At 55.2% G+C, this 19,756-nt stretch overlaps 2 protein-coding genes across 2 annotated transcripts in view; both read right to left on the bottom strand.

Moving 5' to 3' along the window:
- Positions 1 to 2,828, bottom strand: part of LOC113485419 (E3 ubiquitin-protein ligase Midline-1-like) — a 9,202-nt gene extending 6,374 nt beyond the window's left edge. The window contains exons 1-2 of the mRNA XM_026858547.1: positions 2,724 to 2,828; positions 2,539 to 2,616 (exon numbers count right to left, since the gene is read on the bottom strand). Coding sequence (XP_026714348.1) covers positions 2,539 to 2,616; positions 2,724 to 2,828 — 183 coding nt within the window. The remainder of the gene's footprint in view (positions 1 to 2,538; positions 2,617 to 2,723) is intronic.
- Positions 2,829 to 6,313: 3,485 nt separating this feature from the next.
- The window catches only part of PPARGC1B (PPARG coactivator 1 beta), an 18,318-nt gene continuing 4,875 nt past the window's right edge, over positions 6,314 to 19,756 (bottom strand). Inside the window, exons 4-12 of the mRNA XM_026858546.1 lie at positions 18,991 to 19,107; positions 17,070 to 18,213; positions 16,406 to 16,442; positions 15,914 to 15,978; positions 14,665 to 15,436; positions 14,089 to 14,164; positions 13,127 to 13,248; positions 12,556 to 12,710; positions 6,314 to 10,842 (exon numbers count right to left, since the gene is read on the bottom strand). Coding sequence (XP_026714347.1) covers positions 10,739 to 10,842; positions 12,556 to 12,710; positions 13,127 to 13,248; positions 14,089 to 14,164; positions 14,665 to 15,436; positions 15,914 to 15,978; positions 16,406 to 16,442; positions 17,070 to 18,213; positions 18,991 to 19,107 — 2,592 coding nt within the window. The 3' untranslated portion in view covers positions 6,314 to 10,738. The remainder of the gene's footprint in view (positions 10,843 to 12,555; positions 12,711 to 13,126; positions 13,249 to 14,088; positions 14,165 to 14,664; positions 15,437 to 15,913; positions 15,979 to 16,405; positions 16,443 to 17,069; positions 18,214 to 18,990; positions 19,108 to 19,756) is intronic.

Below are 19,756 nucleotides of genomic sequence, written 5' to 3'. Positions count from 1 at the left end.
CTCCGCGGGGAGCTCCGCGGCCGTGCCGGGGCGAGCCCAGCCGGGCGGGCAGGGCGCGGAGGAACTGTGTGGCCGCGCCTGGGTAACTTCTCTTCAGCCCGGTCCTCCCGTAGGTATTTCTTGAGATGACATCTGGCCATCGCCCTTCCTTAAAGCCTCTCCCTGTGTCCCCCGGCCGGTCCTTTTCCCTGCCTCAGCACAGCCCAGGTTCTTACCTGCCCTCAGCATGTGAGTGCAGAGAATAAAGCAGGAAGAATAAAGCAAGTTTCCCTTGCTGCCCCCCGGCCGGGTGGCTGTACCGCCCTGCCCTCCCCCGGGAGCGGCCAGAGGGCTCTACTCAGGGCTGCTCCCTCCTTCCCTCCTTGGAGGTGCCAAGTCTTAGAGTTTAGATTCTCCCAGAAACAGGAGGCAATAGAAGGCTCCTTTATTTCAAGGGCAGGGGAGAGAGGAGGATGGAGGCAGCTTATTTTTACTATTTTAAAAGCTACTCCTTTCTATGTTCTCTCTGTCCTGTTACTCTGAGAAGCTGTCGGCACAAGCCATACTGACAGCGTCCTAGCAAAAAACGGTCCACGTGAGACTGTGCTGCCTGTGGTGTTTGCAGAAACCAGTGTTACTGGACTGCTCTGGTTGCTCCTAGGTTCCTGAGGACTTGTTAAACTCGTATTACTTGAACCAAGCAACATTTCTGAGCCGCTGTCCAGGCAAGGACCCTCTACTTGGCTAAATGCTGAGACAAGCAATTGTTCTTTTAGTGATTTTCACAAGGATTCATCATACAGATCTCTTCCTGATGGTATTGGTCTCTCGGTCTTCTCTGACATAATGCACCTGCTGGGGGTAGGCAGAATTATTCCCTCCATATCAGAGCACAGGCTCATTTTCATCTTACTGCCTATTACCTGCTCCCTAATGCTTTCTTATGACCTTGGACCACTGCATGGAGATGTTTCATATGTTGGCTGTACTTTCCAAGTGATGTTTCTTATTCCAAACCAGTGTGTCCTTTATTGTTAGTTTTCTACCCTGCCATGGGGTTTGTGGCTTCACACTCCACTACTGCTGATCCCTTTTCCACAGTTGACTAAGGCTTTATGCAGTGCTCACCTGGTTTTGCTGTTCCCCCAAAGCACGAAACTGCTGCTTTCCATTTGCAGTTGCTGCCCCTAGTGCATGTGGCACCAGCTGACTGCCATGCTGCTGCGTGCATCCCAACCCCAGAAGAGGATGCTGCATAGGAAAAATCCTCCGTTTGATCTACTTGGAGCCTGCAGAAGGGCTTGCTCCCCGCAGGAGCCCGTGGGGATTTTGTGGCTCACTCTGGGTCACTTACTGTGCCCTGCTTGCAGACACAGGCTGACACAAGCTGCTGCTCCACCACTGCACACTGCTGGGGCCAGCTCCAGCCTTGCTGCTGCACCTGCTGCCTGCAAATTGCCTAGCCTAAAATCTTCTTTCTTTATCCTTCATTAATTAAAGTTCTTGATCCTTTCACTGAAGAAAAATTGATTTCCTTAATTTCTTTCAGGAGTTTGGATGGCCAGTGGATGCTGGAAGCTGCAGGTAGCAGCCACTATAATCTACTGGTATCTCCTGGGCCACTTATGGGCAGCCCATGTGGCAAAACAGTGCACGGCCAAACCAAACAGGCTTTTTAATTCTTACCTTTGGCCTTACAGCTACAATGATGTGGGGGTGCCCCCCACCGCGCAGGACTGAAGGGAGGGTCAATTCAGTAGCAGGGACAGAGCTCATGTAACAGAAGCACTGTGGAGAAAGCAATAGCTAGTTGCCAGATGCATTTATTTTTCTGTATCCCTTTTTAATACAAGAACATTTCAGTGCTGATTGGCTTTGTCTGATTGCAAAAACCCAGCAGAGCAAACCTGGACTTCTGTTTCCTGGAAGCAAGCTGGAAGATGAGCTGAGCCCCAAGAGTGAGGGTGCTCTGAGCAGCACCCCTCCCTCCTCTGCCCAAGTCTGCCGGGGGGGATTGCACGAGTTGTCTTTTCTCCTTGGGCTGCTGAATTGCTGCCTGGAGCTGACTTTCAGTAGCTGGCAGTGATAAATGGAGACAGTGGTGGTGACAAAAGCCAGGGCTTTCACCCAAGAGTTAGCAGTGGTGAGCCAAATCCTTTCTCTGCCTCTCTCCAGGCAGACATTGCTCTTTTGCAGACCCACTGCAATGAAGACTACAAGTGATGTGAAGACAGTGTGAACAGATACAGATGATAAACATTTTATGCCAGGCTCCAGGGCAATCTTCCCTCTCTCTGTGCCCTCCTTTAGCAGGTTCTGCTTGGGCTGTCAACCTTCAGTGGTTTGGGGTGACTGAGAGCCCGGGGCATTGTGTGCTTGTACTCTACTGCAGCGTGGGCAGTTTTCCTCTGAAATCATCACTATTATTAAGGTGATGAGGAGGTGCCTTCCCTCTGCTCTGCAGGCTGTTGACCAGCCAGCAGTTAGGCAGAGGGCAGCTCCTGGCAAACCCATGCTGCCTTGCTCTCTCTAGCTGCCTGATATTCCTTCAGTGCCAACCTCTGCACAGGCGGCCGCTTGCTCTTGGTGAGCAAAGCACAATTGAGGGAGCAAGGAGGGGTCCTTGTGGATGTCAAACTGAAAAGGAAACAGAGGCGCTTAGAAAAGGAGAGAGAATGGCAGCTCTTGCACAGCTGCATGGAGCTAGCTGCCTCCTGAGAGCCCCACACCACCACCTCACCCACTGCCAGGGAAGATTTGCTGCTGTTGCCCTGGTCACCAAAGGGTCTGTTCGGGCACTGCCGAGTGTGGTCCACTGTGTACTGCAGGCAGCAAGAGTCTGCAGACATATGAAGCTGGAAACACTCCCTCAGAGTCAGCAGGGCGGTGGGGTTTTTTGCAGGAGAAGGATGAGGGCTGGAAAATCTAGTGGGGAGAGGATGGTGCCTTCTGACCTGCAGGAGGCTGCTGAGAAACAAGAGTGCCCCAAGTCTGAGACTGAAAAGGTATTTGGAGGCAGGGATGGCATATGAAAAATTAAAATGTATCCAGCCAAAGACTGAGGGGAAGAGAGTGAGGGAAAAGAGATTGTGGGACCCAAAACCAGCAGCACCTGGAGAAAGTTCTCCACTGGCATTTAAAGACACACAGCAAGCCGAGGCAGGAGGTGTAGGTGCCTTAGGGAGAGAGATGCAAAGCTTGGGAAGGAGCGGGAAGGAAAGCTGGGAGGAATCCCTGTGGGCAGCTGCTGTGGGCAGGGAGGGCGGTACAGTGGGGCCAGTGGGCAGAGAGGTCCCAGAGCTGGCAGGGAGCAGAGAAACCAAACCTGTCCCTGTTCCTCTCTGCAAAGACACCTAGACAATGAGCTGGGACTGATAAATGCTGAGACTGGGCAAATCCATACATTACTCCAAGTATGGCCTCTAGAGCCGCCTGGATGGACTTTGCATGGCCCAGGAGCTGAGGTCTGTATTGGGGAGGAGGGAGCTCCTGCACCAAGCAGAGCCCAGGGCAGGATTTGGTGCCAGAAGCCACTGCCCAGGCCACAGGTGGGAGCTGAAACTCCAAAGGGCAGCCCAGGACAGTTTGCCAGGCAGTGCAATGAATCCCAAGCAACAGACATTTCACACTGGTCAGGAGCACAAGCCTGGTGCAGTGTTTGCAGGCATTGCCTTGCTGTGCCCCTGCCTTCCCTGCCCACCCACAAGCCTTTCTGTGGGCCCTTGCTGTGGGGCAGGGGGGTCCCACCAAGGCAGTGGAGCCTGGAGCAGCTGTGGTCTCAGCCAGCTCAGCTCAGCCAGGCAGATGTGGGTACTGCCATGCTGCCCGCATTGCCCCTGCAGCTCCTGCTGTGCCTGCTGTGTGCTGCTGACTCTACTTGCTGCCCACACCACCTGCCAGGTGCCAGCCAGCCAAGGTCAGCAACAAAAGCTGTCCCTATTCGCAAAAACCCGTTATTGACTTATTCTCCCCTCCCACAAGGTATGGTGTGCCTGGTGCAGGAGATGATGCCGCCTCCCTTCCCTCCCACAGCCCAAGAGCAGCTGTATATAAGCTGCTCCAAAAGCAGCACCTGTCTGTGTGAAAAGAAGCTGTTTCATCACAAAGTTATACCCAAATGAAAACTGTCGCAGTGGGTTTTTCCCCAAATGGTCAGAAGTAATTGCTGGGACTAATAGAGCTGCTGAATTGATGTTGCAGTTCACCAACAGCTCCCTTCAGTCCCTAGGTCTGCTTGCAGGGTAACACTCGAGCAACAATACCAGTCCTTTATTTTCCAGGAAGCTGCGTGGGAACGCAGCACTGGATGGCACAGGTCAAGCTGGGAGGACAAACCTCAGCTGTGGGTCTGTCCCTCCGTCCAGACCCTTCCGTGTGTGCCCCCACTCCAGCCAGGAGCCCTGCCAGCCAGGCACCCTGCTCCTGTCCCTGTGCACCCACCCCAGGCACCCCAGCACCAGCTGCCCCAGCTGTATCCCCACATTTCCACCTTGTGATTTCATGTTGTAATCTGTCCTGGCACTGGCAGCAGCGTCACTGTGCCCAGATGTCTCAGAAAAATACTCCTGTTTGATGGCCCTGAAGCCCATATTTTGGTGGAAAGCAGCAGGGAAACAGGCTTCCCGTCAGCTTAGGGTGCAGCAGTCACAGAGATGAGGGGCTGGCTTTAGGGTGAGAGGCTGGTTCTGGCTCTCTGGCTGGGCAGGGGAGCCCACGCTGGGCTCTCACCAGCTGTGCGGCATCAGAGATGGGCAGGTTGAGGGCAGCTGCCTAAATTGGTGCAAATCGTCTGGAAAAAGATATCCAGGATAGCTCAGCACCTTGCGTACCTCCTCCTTTCAGGCTGCTGAGGTCCTCCTGCCTGGCAGCATCACCATGCCGTGCTCTGGGTAAATTCAGTGCAATGCCTCTGGCCTGGCAAGCCCTCACAGGGCCGATGGCTGGTGCTGGGCTCCTGCGCACCCTGTGCTGCGGGGGAGCTGCCCCCGTGCTGCCGCCAGCTGCCCAGGCTTTCCATCCCCTCCCTTCCACAACCTGGGCTCCCACGATGACCAGGACACCAGGACACCAGGACACCCTGTGCTGGACACAGCGGTTTGGCCAGCTGGGCCGTGTCTCTGGGAGAGCAGGCTGGCTCCCGGGGTACACTCTCCTGCTGCCGGCGGGACCATCCAGGGGCCGTCCTGCACCGCAGGCTTGCTGTGTCACCACTGGGAGTCTTTCCCACACTTTGGCTTGCCGTCTCTTACTCCTACTCAAGCAAATTTGAGGGGTGTGTGCCCCACTTCATTTTTAACACCTCCACTCTAGGGGGTTTCTTCTGCGATGGGTCTTGTGGCAGTGGCACCGCTCCCAAAGTGCAGAGTACAGAGCCCAGGCTTTTTCTGCACGAGTTAAACTGGAAGAAGCCACACTTATAACAGCAGCACACAGGGATATTCCCCCACGGGAGCTGCATCCCTGGCAGTGGTGCAGCATTGCTGTGAGTGAGCTTGGGGGGGTCTACCACCCTCCCTGGCACTGGCCGTACCCCAACTGTCCCACTGCCAGGCAGGCAGTGCAGCAAAGCAGGTTCTGCAAAGCAAAACACCTCCTCCCAATCAGGCTTCCACTAATAAACTGAAGTATTAGCAGCACAGACTTGGTCCTTTTTTTTTTTTTTTTCTTTCTTTCCACTTTATAGTATATATGTTATCATTTAGTTATAGGCAGATCACTTCACTATTTACAGTACATGAGCGTAGAGAGTCTACAGTCTTTTTGATGTAAACAAGTAACTCCGCGGCAGGGGAGTCTGGAAAAAGAAGCCAGTTCTGAAGTATTTACACAATTTAAAATAGAACTTTTATACCCAATGGATAGATATAGATAATACATTGAGCGATTTGGTTAAATTATCTATGAAACTATAGAATCTGACAATGTAAAAATACAAGAAAACGTTCTCTTGTTTTAGAAGGTAGACAGTTAAATCACACTAGAAATAAATCTCTTTTTTAAAAATAATAACAATAATAATAAAGGAAAGGCATAAGAATCCATGCCATCTTTTAAGGTTAAAGTATATTACATAAATAAGGACACAACGTAACGGAACCGGGGAAAAAAATTAAGTGAAATATAAAAAACCACTACCAATTAAAAAAAAATACTAAAAACTTGATTCTTAATCACAGAGGGATCAATTCTGCTACTTTTACTTACTCCACAGGTAGAGAATTGCAGAGTTAAGTAGTACTTACTCAGCACGAGGGAGGCAGAATTGGCCCCTAATAATTATTAGCAGTGTCCTTTTACTTTAAAAATAAAAAGAAGAAAAAGACAGAATTAGCGCTTTTTTATAAATAACAAAGCAGATGTGCCCCTTTTTAGGTGAAATTCTTACACCTTTCTCAAGAAATGCATCAATTTAATCTTTCTCTCTCTTTCTCACATGCATACACACACTCCCTCCCCAACCCAGTATTTACCTCAGCGTGGCTCTCGGCTCGGCGCTGTGGCCGTGGCCATGGCCATGGGCGCTGCGGCCAGGCTGCTGCTGCTGCTCCTGACCCCAGGGTGGGTGAGGGAAGAGGAATGAAACCCAAAGGCTGCATTTGGCTCTATATTGCTTCAGATTGTCAGGGATGGACTGCAACACTTAGAACAGAAAGGGTGTCAAGGCTTAGCTACAAACAATGATGTATCTCAGTATTCAGCATACCTCCAAAAAGAAAGGAAAAAAAAAACAAAACAGAAAAAAAGAAAGAAAAAAAGTGCTGGTCTGCAATTGCAACACTCCTTTGCATGGACCAGTGCTGAAATCAGACACTCAAGACTGTAACGTGGTGACTGAGCTGCTGCTCAATTAAAGATGTGCAGCCCAACCATCTGCGCTGAGTAGGAATCGGGATAAACCTTTTCTCTGGGGCAGCATCAAAACTAAAACCCGGGATTGTCCTGTGCATTCAGCCTAGACACTCAGAAACATTTGCTCCTTCCTGCAGATTCTGCCTGATTCCAGCCAGAAACCCAGAAACCCACCCTGAACAAGTTTTTCTGGGGCAAATCTGTGCAAAAAAGGCAAAGGGACATTTTATCATGAAACTCTTCACATTCAGCATTTCCCCACAGTACCTGCAGGAAACTACTGGGAGACATTCTATAGTCATATATTTTTACAAAAATAAATCTCCTCCTTACTTATTGCCTACCGTAATAAACCCTTTTGCTCCCAATTTCTCTTTGAAGTAGCACTTTTGGCCGCCCTGCAGCCCCAGCCCTCGCAGGGGGTGGGGGGCAGCTTCCTGGAGCTGCCATAGGGTCTGGGATGCAAGACTTCCCTTTTTGGGGTGCCCAGCTCCGAGCTGCACCCATGCCAGGGCACCTGCCACGATGCCAGAGGCTGGACGGGATGTAAAGCTAATCCCTGGGCGGGGACAATCCCCGTCCCTGGCAGCTCCTGCAGAGTGCTGGGTGCCTCTGGCTTCCCCAGCGGCGTGGGCTGCCTCTCCTCACGCAGTGCCCGGGCATCGATAGCTCTGCTCCTGCTCTGCTCCGCCGTTAGCACCCGAAATAGTCACAGGCCACTAAGGGAGTGAGCTCTCACCTGCCCCTTAAGCCAGAGCCCTCCTTCCTGCACCTTTGCAGACTTGAGCACTGCAAGCTAGACACCTTTATATTTAAAAAAAGGAAAAAATTAAAAAAATAAAAATCAAGTGAAAACTTATTTTTCACCACAAATCCTGCGTGAGGGATTCTGAACCCAGCAGACCTGTACTTCTTGAGCTGAACACCCTCCACTCTCACCCAGTCCTAAAAGTTGGGGGAAGCCCCCGGGGCAGGCAGAATGTGCCCCCTGCTTTTCCCTGCTGCAACGATGGGCTGGCAGGTGCAGGCAGGTGCAGAGGGCTGCCCCAGCCACAGTTGTGCCTCTGCTCCTTGCACACCTCTGAGCATAGTGCATAAGTCCTGGAGAAATTTCTTAGGGGAGGAGGGAAAATGAACCGTCCCAATTTAGGGGAGAAAAAAAGAAAAAACCCCAACCCCCAAAAAAACCACCCCCACCCCACTTATAGGCTTTAGGCACCACGAAGACCACTTATTGCATCTCCTCCTACCCTACAGGTGCAGTACTGATCAGCTCTGTGCAGGACAAGCCCTCCCCTTTCCATGCACTGGCCTTGATAACCAGAAGCCAGGCATGGGCAGGGGCTCTGGGATGACCCAGGGGGCCCAGCCGCAGGAATACGATGTGAAATTTTGTATCTGGGTACACCAAAACCAATGCTTGGGAGGCGACTGAGTCATCCCCCAGGAGAGGGGTCCCCTGGCTCTGGAGCCCCCCCAGCTCTGCACTAACCCTTCCCCTCTGCCACGCTTGATGCATCCCCAGCAGGGCCCGGCCGTGGGGGCTCGGTGCCCTCGGCTGAGTGGGAGATGGAAGAATTCCACTTACTTTGCTTTTTTTTGTTGTTTTTTGGATTGATCGTTTTCTGAAAAACATCAGCACAGCACAGGACAGTACTACCCACCCTAAATGTGTCGCTATATACATTCTACATAAGCTCTATAGCAATCACATGTAAACATCATCATTGTGAGGAAATACTAGGACAGAAAAAGGCAAAGCTACAATGAGGCAATTGCCAATAGCAGATGCTCAAGTCTCGGCCAGAGCTGCTCGTGTTTGCTAAGATGGGATGACAAGTGGGGGGAGCTTGTGGCAGGAGAGATGTTGAACCTTGCTGCTGAGACTGAAATGGCACAAGGACTGTTCCCTGACAGTGGTCGTCACCAGCGGCATATTGGGGACCCACAGTTCAAACCCCACAGTGGCCTGTGAGGCCTCACGCTGCCAGGCTGGTTGTCATCAGAACCATGGCTTCCCTGAAAGTAGGGAGAAATAGCCTGGTAACTGTGCTGGTATCAGTGCTGCCAGCAGAGACCAGCTGCACACATGGCCCCAGAGTCAAGGGCCACTGTGGCAGGGCTCAAGCTCTTGGCATCGTATCTCATGCAATTTTGGAGGCTTTGGTGATACTCCCTGCAAGACAAAATAGTACCCACACCAGGGAAATGAGAATAAAACCCCCAAGTCATATCGAGGGAAGACCCCAGAAGACTCTAATCTATCTATTGGCAGAGTTAAGGCTATAATATTCTATCTACAGAGGATGGCTGAATCCCTAGTGGTCTCTGGGTCTGAAAAATAAATGGAGATAAGGGTGATGGCTTGAGGAGCAGCAAGGTTCCTGCTCCCTGGGAAAAAGTGCCTCTGGTCAGCTCGTGGTGAGGTTTGCTCCAGCTGGTGGCAGGATCTCTCCCCCTCCCACCTCAGCTGGAGATGGCGGGCAAGTTTGCAAGAAAATTTCAGGGGGGTGCTGCTTGAGCATGCCTTAAATCCAGCACCGCGGGGCAGCCCTGAGGGCCCTCGGCCAGAGGCAGAGCAGGCAAGCATGCCATGGGGTGCTGGTGGGCATGGAGGACGGATTCTGGGGGCCAACTGGGTGCTGGGGAAGTCTATGGCTTATCAGGTACCAGGCAGAACACGGGCAGGGCGTTGGGTGGGACGGGTGTTTGGTGCACTGCTTGTGCCCTCTCCTGCCTCTCTGAATTTTGGGCTGGCTGCCGGGTGGGGATCACAGATGGGTCTTCTCACCCCGCTTGCTTTGCAGGCAGTGGAAGTGAGCAGGGAGCAAGCTGCTCAGCCTGGCTGGTCTCCTAGACACCTAAGGAGACAGAGAGAAGCAGCTCCCTTACAGGGTCCCAGAGGAACCCATGCCCCAGGCTGTGCTGGCAGGACCCACCGGATGGATTCCCGACCGGCTCCGGCCCCCCGGCCCCTCTCTCCTGTCTCCAAAGGCAGCGGAGGGCCGGAGCAGGCATCAGTCCCACAGCACCGCGGGTAGTGCATCCTTCTACCATCCCTCTCCTTCACGCCTGCAAAGCTGCCTGGCCCCACGGTGAGAATGGCACGGGGCTGGCGTGCCCCACTGCCCGCCGGCTCCATTAGGCACCAAAACCGAGCTCAGTGTCTGGGTGCTGTGACCCAGCTGGGCTGGGGGCTGGGGGGCTTGGGCCATGCAAGCAGGAAGAATGGCTTTGACAGCAAAGTGGGTGACCCCAACGTGACTGCTGAGCACCCTGGTTTGCTGGCGGGGGAGGCAGGTGCCCCTGTGGCTGATGGGTGAATGCCAGCTCCGTGACTCTGCTCTGACCCCCCCCATTTGCTGAGTGGCAAGTGCCTCATTACAGTGCATAGTTAAAAATCAAGGAAGCGGTACAATAAATCTGAATTACAGTACATCTGAGCCATAAATACATTTTTTTAAGTATATACTTTTTTTTTCTCTTCTTCTATTAAAAATTAGTTTATAATCCTGATTCTATTCACAATTAACAATTTCATCATCACACACTACGGACAAAAAAATGTTATGGTGAACACAGCTGCAACTCCGCGGCAGGAGCACGGGGGGTCCAGAAGGGAGGAGAGGGGCTGGGGGCTCCTAGGCTCACCCTAAAACAACCAGTCAGAAGCGGGGGGACTAACGTGTGGCAGTGAGACATCAACACCATGGGGACTCACAGACAGAAGCAGCTTTGTTCAATGTAAACATCGATCGGAAGGGACAGCAGTCTCTCTCTCGTGCGTGCGTGCTCTCGCTCTCTCTCGCTCTCTCTCGCTTTCCATAGACTGAATAATTTCTTTGAAAACGTAAACATATTGGAAGTGCCTTGACTGAGGTATTGAGGTATTCCTCCAAGGTTAAGGCTGTTACCGATGCAGGCTTAGCTGGGCCTCCTGCAGCAAGCTGTCGAAATCCATGGTCTCGTACTTGCTTTTCACTGGAGCTGAGGAGGACTCCTCCGTGCTGCAATCTGGGAAGGGCAGGGACACAAGGCAGCCGGGTCAGGGAATGGCACACAAGCACGCTCGCTGCCTGACAGGGAGGGAAACTGAGGCACGGCAGGGCACTACTCACTCCTCCGCTACTGGCATGCTGCACCCTGGCACTGCAAAGCCAGCCTGGACGTGGTGATGATGGTGAGAGGGAGTGGGGATTGTGCTGTCCCTCCCCGATTGAAGAGCTGTTGGGGAGAGGGGCTGTAGCATTGCCCATCCCGGCAGGTCACACACCACAGATACCTGTTTCCAGGTGCACAAAAATCTGCCGGGTGCAGCTGAATTCTGAGGCGCTGACATGGGGCTGACCCCACGGGAGCCGTGCCGGTTGTGGGGAGGGGAGTACCTGCCTGCAGCGCTCCCCAGCCCTCCATCAGAGCTGAACAAACAGTGCCACCACAAGCCAGGGAAATTCAGCAAATGCCACAAATAAGGCTGCCTAATTTAACAGTAGCTGAACCCTTTTGGGTGTGTATTTTTGAATGAGCCATGAATGGCACAGCTGCATTTCACCTCTGCCCGTGGGCTCCCCATCTCATCCTGTACCAGGATGAGCAGGACTTTAGGAACAAGCTAGGCTGCACAATAAGGGGGTGACTTCTGGCCTTGCAGAAATCTGCAGGTGAGGAGCACTGAAGGGGGTTCTTCTATGCAGGGGGGAAGCTCTGGCCCCCTCCCCACAGCACTGCACACCCATGTGCCAATACCTTCCTCACAGGGTGCTGTTTCCTATCTTCTCTGTGCCCAAAATGAGAGGCCCTGGGATTTATTCAGATGAACAACAGCCATTTGCACACAAAAGCAAAGTCAGAGGGAATGCTGCTTGGAGCAGATGAGAGGTACTGAAAGATCAGGCAGTACTTGTGTCAGACTGGGTGTCATGAGATAAGTCAAGACAGGGCTTTATTTTCTGAGCCTCAGTCTCTCATGCATGAAGTGGGATACTAGAACACTTTACCCCCTGCAGAAGATACAGAAATGAATGTGCAGTGTCTGTGAAACACCAAAGAACACAGCAACAAGGGCTGAGCAAAGCCTAGAACCCATTTCTCTTGCAGGTCTAGCACAGGGTTTCACTCCTGTCCCTTAGCTCAGACTGCAGCCCTACCACCTGTGGAAGGACAGTCCAGCAAGACCCTGGCTAATGCACTCAGTTGAATCTTGCAGAAGCCCACACAGCACAGGAAGAGTTAATGCAACTGCAGCACACTTCAGTCCCATTATTTTGGCTCAAAAGTGCGTGTGCAGTGTGGTGAATCAGCCCTGTGGAGCAGCAAACCACCCAGACTACCTCGTGGGCTAATGAGATGTTGCTGACTGTTCTCTTTAATGACTGGGAAGGGACTTCTCTGCTGGAAACTATCCACTGCTGTGTAGAAATGCAGCAAAGACAGGATGGGCTGTGGTCAGCTGAGACCCAGCAGCCCTGAGGCATGATGCTATGTTTTGCAGCCAACACCCTCTGGGCCCTCACCCTAGCTGCTTTTCTTTTTTCCCCCCCGTTTCCCAAGCCATCTGACTGAGCCAAGAGCAGCTACATGAGCCATAGGAGAGCCAGTGGGCTTTTCCTGCAGGCTCTAAAGAGGTTTAGGATCTTTGCATGACTAGGGTTCAGCAGTGCAGTGTGCCGTTACAGCCCTGTGCTGATAAACGAGATGCTTTAGAAAAAGCAGCTCATGCTTTCTTACCCAAGTCAGCATATCTGGTCCAGAAGAAGTGCCCAAGGCCACCAGAGCTGAGCTGGAACGAAGGCTCGTTCCTCTTCCTTAGCGAGGTGCCGTTTTTCAGAGATAAGGCGGCATGCTCTGAATACCGGTAGGTGATGAAGCCGTATTTATCCCCCCTGAGCAACCAGAGAAAGAATTCAAAATGCGACGGGCCCCACAGTCCCTCTGACACAGCTCTGCTCACCACTGTGCCCCCGGCCCTCCATCTCGTTGTCCCTCCATCTCGCTGTCCTCCATCCCGCTGTCCCTCCATCCTGCTGTCCCTCCATCCCACCAGCCCTCCCTGTGCCCTTGAACCTGGGCACACACTGATCTGATCTCCTCGCCCAAAGCGCTGAGACCATTGGCTCGGCTGACCGATGGGGTTGGCGTGGTGCAGAGTGCTTCACCCCACCAGCGCAACTGCGTCACTCGCACACACACAGTTGGATGCGGGGGTGACCCTGCACCGCCCGGCAGTGCTGATGCTGGCTGGAGAGAGTGGCTGTCTGGAGTCGCTGGAGCCCCGGACCACAGCGCACTCCCCACCCACCTGTTAGTCCTGGACAGGACTTGGCACTCCACGATTTCACCAAACACTTCAAAGCGTTTCTTCAGTTCGCTGGAGCTCATGCTGCTGGAGAGGTTTCTGATATACACCACCCTGCCTTCCCCCTGGCAAATCAAGCAAAGGTTTCAGGCCCCAGGACCCTGTGCCTCTGTGCTGTTGAGGTCGTCAAGGAGCCCCTACAAGTCAGCACTGGGAATGGGGCTGCAGTGGGGCAATACTGCCATGGGCACAGCCTGACATCTCCAGGGTCCAGCTGTCCCCACTCCAGCTAGCTCATGGGTGTCAGCCCCAGGACACCATGGCTGCAGGGGATGGCCATATCCAGGCTGAAGCAGCCACCACCCCCTTCTTCTGTTTTAAATTTCTGCTGCATTCCTGCAGCTTTTTCAGCTTATTCTGGTGAAGATGCTGAGAAATATTCCCACGAATTGCTAGGGGCAAAATTCAACTGCTTTGCAGGAAGAAAATGCCAGAGGGTTCTGTGTGTGTGTGTGCGCACACTCACACACAGCACAACAGCACAAAAGACCAATTTATTTCCCCGCAGGCCCACACGCCCCCAGCTCCCACCCATGGGCACACAGCAGTTCCTGGTGCACGAGGCGGCCTCTGCAGCAGGACTGCATCTGTAACGGCTGAGTAGCTTCAGGGATTCCCCCGCTCAGCCTGCTAACTGCCAATGCCAGCTGTGCTGAAGCATTGTTATAGGATGCTCTGGGCATTTCTGGCCCATGACTCCATGTATTGCCTGTTGCCTGGCGGCTTCTGCTTCATGTTGGGTTGTTCTCTCCCCCCTCCACCCCCATGTCCTTGTTTAACACTGGCCTTGCACCAAGGGATGTTGAAACCAGGGTTAACGGGCTCCACCACTGCTTTTCTGCAGCGGGAGATGAACTGAGGGCTGGGCATTGTTTTGTCCCAACACAAGGTCCCTGCTCACTTACGATGGCCTTTTCCCGTCTCTTCTCCAGCTGGCCCCGGTGCCCACTCCCACCCTGACACTGCTGGCTGTTCTCACACCTGGGAAGCAAGGGAGAGGATGTCAGCCCGGGAGGGTGGGGGGATCCAGCAGGGAAAGCTTCAAACATCAAAGAGAAGCCTGGGCATGTGGTGTCTGCAGCAGCAGGCAGGCACTCCAGAGCACTGGCACCCGAGGAGAGATGGGGGTCCGGAAGCACTGGAAAGGACACTGGAAAGTCCTTTCTGATAGATGCTGGAGGGGGTTTCCAGCTGGCAGCTTGCCCCATCCCAGGCACGGCTCCAGCCCCTGCCCGTGCCCCATCACTCCCAGCGCCATGGAAAACCCTGGCTTCTTTGCCCCAGTGCTGTTTTCTCTGGCCATGGCTGATGTTTGAGCAGCTGCTGACGTAATACCAGTTATTTCAATAGATTTATTTCATTACTTAGCATCTTTATTACTTGGGCCAGCAGAGCAGAAAGAGCCAGGGCTGCCATTCACTGGGGCAAAAACTCAGGGGGCAAGAATGGTCCCAAGTGCCCTCCCCATGGGCCCCCTGTACCTGAAGGTGCGTCTGCTTGCAGGCGATCGGGACCGGCAGCACGAAGACCCCGAGCTGGACCTGCTCCGGGAACAGTAATGCAAACTGGTCCTGGAAAGGGGATTTCTCCGCAGGCACAGCTTGGTGTCACCGTGCTCCTCCTCCTCCTCCTCTTCCTCCTCCTCGTCCTCCTCCTCCACAGGGGAGCCACTCTCACTGCAGCTGTCTTCAAAAACGGTGTCATATTCGGGGGTCTTGCAGAAGACCATGTCCTCGTCCTCAAGAGCACTGTCCAGAAAGCCAAAGTGCTTTGTTAAGCTGGCTCTGATCTCCTGGTCTCTCAGCTGCTTGACGCCGTCCTTCCACAGCATCTCACTGCCTGCCTCCTTGCTGCCCAGGTCCAGCCCCTGGTAGTGGGCGGCCGGGACCCTCCTCTTGTGCTCTGTCTCCACCTGGCCTGGGGGCTCCCACGACTTGAGCACCTTCCTCTGCAGGGCAGCCTCGGGCTTCAGCACCTGGCAGTAGTCGTGGTCCCCGAAGGAGCGGGAGAAAGGCCGCTTGAGCACGCCCTGCTGCTCAGGGAGCGTGGGGCGCCCGGCCGCTCGGCTCAGGTGGGCGAAGAGCTCTGTCCTCTCGGGGTGCTTCCTGGGGGCTTTCCGGGAGGCTGCTGTGTCCCCTCCGCCCCCGGGGATGGGAGCCGTCCCGTCCTCCTTCCCTGGCTCCTGGGGTATGTCTGGCTTGTACAGGTCCTCCTCGGCGGGCTTATACGGTGGAGTGGTGGGTGGTGTGAGACCTGAATCCCCCCCGAACAAAGGGCAGGAGTCAGCTCTGCCCCCGCCGTCCTGCCCCGTCCCATCCCAGCATCTGGGCTGCACCATGCGTTGCAAGGGAGGAGGCTGCTTGGCCCCTGCAGCCTCATCCATCCAGCAGCACTTGGGCAAAAAGGATGCCTGATCCCGGAAAGGATCAGAGGACTCCCCCTTCCCTCCTGACTCATGCAGGGGCCCGCTGAACTGCCCCTCCCATCCCAAACATGTCCCCTCAGCAATGGGGGATGCAGCTTGCCAGCTGCTTGCAGTGCTCGGATGTGGAGGTGAGGCAGCACATGGAAGTGCCCTGTGGAGCAAAGGGGGGTTCCCGGACCAGGTGACGAACACGCCTGCTCAGCTGGGGTTGGCTGGAACCAGCAACTCCAGGCTGAATTTAGGGTAAATCTGCCCCCTCCCAGGGAGGACTTTTGCAAAATTAAAAAATTAAAAGCCTGTCCTACCTGCTGTCCCACACAGCTCCACAGTCAGCATTGGCTCAAAGTTTCTCTTCCCAAAGGTTGAGTCACTGGAGAAGAGCAGAAAATGAGGAGAGAGAAGGTATTTAGGTGAACTGCAGCCCCCCAAACATGAACAGAAGCTGAAAAACGCTGCCTACCAGCGAGCCCTCCCACCATAGCTAATGCCTGATGGAGTAACCCCGTGGAGGGGTGCAAGGGGCAGTGGGATGAGCAGCGTGCCCTCCCTGTCCCAGCCAGAGCTCCAGGACACATTGCCCCTGGCATGCAGAAATGCCCTGTCCTCAGCCCAGGGCTCTCTGAGCTCCTTGCACCTGAGCGATGGCCACAGCTCCCCACAGCCCCGCACCCAGCTGCACAGCTCAGTCTGCTCTGCAAAGGCAGCTTTGCTTGCTCACTGCAGACGCATGCCCAGCCAGACAAACCAAGGCGGCTTTCCAGCCCCAGCGTGGTTTATTTAGCCCCATGCACACTTACGTTTGTGCCAAGGACAGCGTGAGACACCTGGGTGTTTCTGAAAGGCAGGGAGAGAAGCAGCGTTACCAGCGGAGCTGTGCTCCCTCCAGTGCCCACAGTGCCCACGGCAGGACCTGGGGCCCCTCTCCCCACCATGGCCTGGCAGGGGGCTGGGGATCGTAGGCTTTGCCCAACTGGGAGGCAGCAGTGTCTGCAGCAGGGCTAACACTGCCAGGATTGAGCCATTCATGCTCACAAAGCGCTTGCAGATAGCTGTGATTCTGGGGCACCAGTGCAGCTGAACCCCGGCGCCCAGGCACAGGGCGAGCCTGCAGGGAAGAGGGACCCAGAGGGATGGGCAGCCTGGTCCTTGCTGGGTTAGTGCTATACCAACTCCCTTATCTTGTTATAAGGATAGGGAAACTGAGGCAGAAGGCCCCCATGGATTGAAACAGCACCCCAAAACCAGAACAGGCCCCCAACTCCCCATGCATGGGACCCACAGCCAGATGGCACATAGGTCAGGGCCTGGCTGTGCTTGGAGCTCACAGCTTCACTGCCAGCTGAGTGCCAGGCGCCTGGCCAGCAGCACTAGCCCGTGGCAGGGACAGCACCGGCAGTGCCACAGGCAGCATGTGAGCACTGCGGGGGGGCGAGCAGAGTGAGACCCCCCGGCTCCCCTCACCTGCTTGCTCCAGGAGGGCACAGCGCTGGCTCTCAGCCCCGTTGCCCACCTCGCTGTCCCCCGGGGAGCCCAGGGAGAGGGGCTGGGGTTCCACCAGTGGTGCTGTGTCCCCCACCTCCACTTCGGCCGCGGGCTCTTCAGCGGAGAAGCCCTCCAGCACTGGGCACAGTGCAGGCTCTCTGGAGGCCAGTGTGCCACAGCTGTCCCCAGCCTCCTGGGGGACAGAGGGCTCGGGGGGTGGCTCGTCAAGGAAGGAGAGCCAGTGGCCAAGCTCGGGGTTGAGTCTTTTGGACCGGCGGACAGCGTAAACGGGGCTTTCCTGCTTGCGGGCCACCTTCCCTGGGGCTGTGCCCAGGACTCCCGTACGCTTCCCAGCATCATCCTCGAGGCCACACGGCTCTTGCGGTGCATCTGCCTCAGCCCTGGGGCTCTGCCGTGGCTCGCCCTTCTCTGGTGCCATTTTGGCTCTGGATGTGCAGGTCCCAGTGGCATCCTCCCCATCCTGGGCTGGTGGCACAGGGGAGCAGGAGCCAGGCGGCCGTGCCAGGGCGGCGTACACAGGCTTGCTCAGGCGGTATGGCTTGCTCACATCGCACAGCAGGTCTCGTGCCAGCAGCTCCTTCAGGATGGAGAAGGATGCTCCAGGCTTCTTGCAACCTGCGGCTGCCTGCCAGGCACAGCCTGGCCGGCTCTGGGCGCTGCCAGGGAGGCCAGGCTGCCCAGGACAGTCTGGTTTGGCTCTCTTGAAGGGGCTGCTGCAGGGCTGGGGCTTGGCGTCGGCAGCGTCGCGGGTGGGCAGCTTCCGCGGTGGCAGGCAGTAGGTGTGCATGTAGCGGATGAGCTCCACCACCGAGTGCATCTCCCCCTCGCAGGAGAACTGGCTGCTGGAGCCATCCTCTGCTGAGGAGGAGGGGGTCACCGAGTCGCCAGAGCTCAGCGAGTCCTCGCTGGAGTCACTGTCATCCTCGTGATGGGCACAGTCACCTGGGGACAAGTGGTGGCGGCTGCTGGGACACTCCTCAGGTGCCCGGGGGGCTTTGGTCTGGGGGCAGGGGGCAGTGGAGGTGAGGTGCCGGTGCAGCTCAGTGCAGCTGCGGCTCTGCACTTGTGGGACGCTTGCCCTCCTTTCCCGGGGCCCCTCCACCTTTGAAGAGGAGAGAGGAGAAAGTCAGTTCTGAGCCCTCCAGCCACAACCTGATGCAAGTACCAGGCATGGGATGAGAAGCCCCCAGGCTGACAGAGACACCCCACATCCCTGAACACCCCAGTTCCAGGCCATCAGCATCCTGACCTGCCTGGAGGTCAGCCCCATGCCCCAGGGGGGTTCCACGGGCACACGGGGTCGGGAGCCCAACTGCCCCAAGTGCTGCCCCTCCAGCAGCCGGCACGCAGTGATGCTCCTTCTCCCTGGGAGGGATTTGCTGCTCTTCCCAGGCAATCTAATTTGCCGGGCCTAATGCACCGCACAATTGCCATTAGCCAAGTAGAAAAATCTTTGATGGCAACTTCTGCTGGGCTTCAGGAGATTAGCTTAAGTGATGGGGTCAGCTCTGCAGCACGGCATGCAGCTCTCCCTGGCCAATAGCTCCCAGCTTGGGCTGTGAGTCAGCGGGGAGAGGGCAAGGGGGTAGCCAGGGAGTACGTGGGGCTTTCACAAACCAGCGCTCAAGGAAGCTGGGAGGTGCCTGACCCCACTGGATCCAAATGAGGACATTTCTCGGCCCAGCACAAAGCCTGAAGGTTTTGCTGAGCCCAGACTGCAACCCCCATTCAGACAGGGATGGAAGTGCTCTCCCCGTCCACAGCCCCCAGCTCAGAGGCTGCCCATGCTCCCTGACACCATCCTTTGGTGACCTGCTTTAGGATGGCTCCCAAGAGGTGGGTGCTGGACGGGCTCGAGGTCTGCCTGCTGGAGAAGTACCTTTGTGTAGGGCCGTGTGGGTCGGGACTTAGGGGTCCCCAGGCGCCGGGTGCTTCCATCCCGCTGAGCCTCACAGCTTGGAGGCATGTGCGATGGAGAGAGGAGCAACTTCTTCAGCTGCAAAGAGAAACCGCAAGAAAAAGAGTCGGCATCGCAGCAAGGGCAAGAAAAAGCGCTGACAGGGTCACAGCCCCTTGGCTTGTGCCTGCTCTGGGCACATCCATTGCTGATCATTTGACTCAAAAATGGGGGAGGAAAAATAAAAAGGCAGGGAGGCATTTCCACAAGGGCAGCCCTGAGGGGGTTGGGGATGTCTCCACAGCATTCACCCACAGCCCCAAGGACCCCCAAGCAGGTCAGGTGGGTGGGGGCATGAGGGAATTTACTTCCCAGAGGCACCCCCGCTCCGTCAGGCGCACAGGAGCTGTCATGGCATCCAAACTTCCCACTCCATCAATTCTGCCCTTAGATGACACAGACTTTACACTGGCATGAGTGACGGGTTTGGACAGTTCGCCTGGGTCCCCGTGCAAGGCTCATTTAGCTGAAACATCCAGAGAGTGCCTCGACTCACTAATGAGCTTTCAAGGCATTCTGCAGATGCAAGCCCCTGTGGGACCCGCTGAGGATCTTCCCCAACACATTCTGTCAGCCCACGGGCAGTGGGAGTAGGGTTTTCCCTTGGTTACCCACAGTGCCAGCACTTCTGATGGCAAGGTCTGCATGACATTTTTCTTCTACCCAAAACCATTTTTGGTTAGGGGGG

Source organism: Athene cunicularia (assembly GCF_003259725.1).
Source record: "Athene cunicularia isolate RWA chromosome 13 unlocalized genomic scaffold, athCun1 chr13_part1, whole genome shotgun sequence".
In the NCBI taxonomy this organism is placed as follows: Eukaryota; Metazoa; Chordata; class Aves; order Strigiformes; family Strigidae; genus Athene; species Athene cunicularia.
Note: the sequence above shows the minus strand (reverse complement) of the source record. Positions and strands in the feature narration are given on the sequence as shown.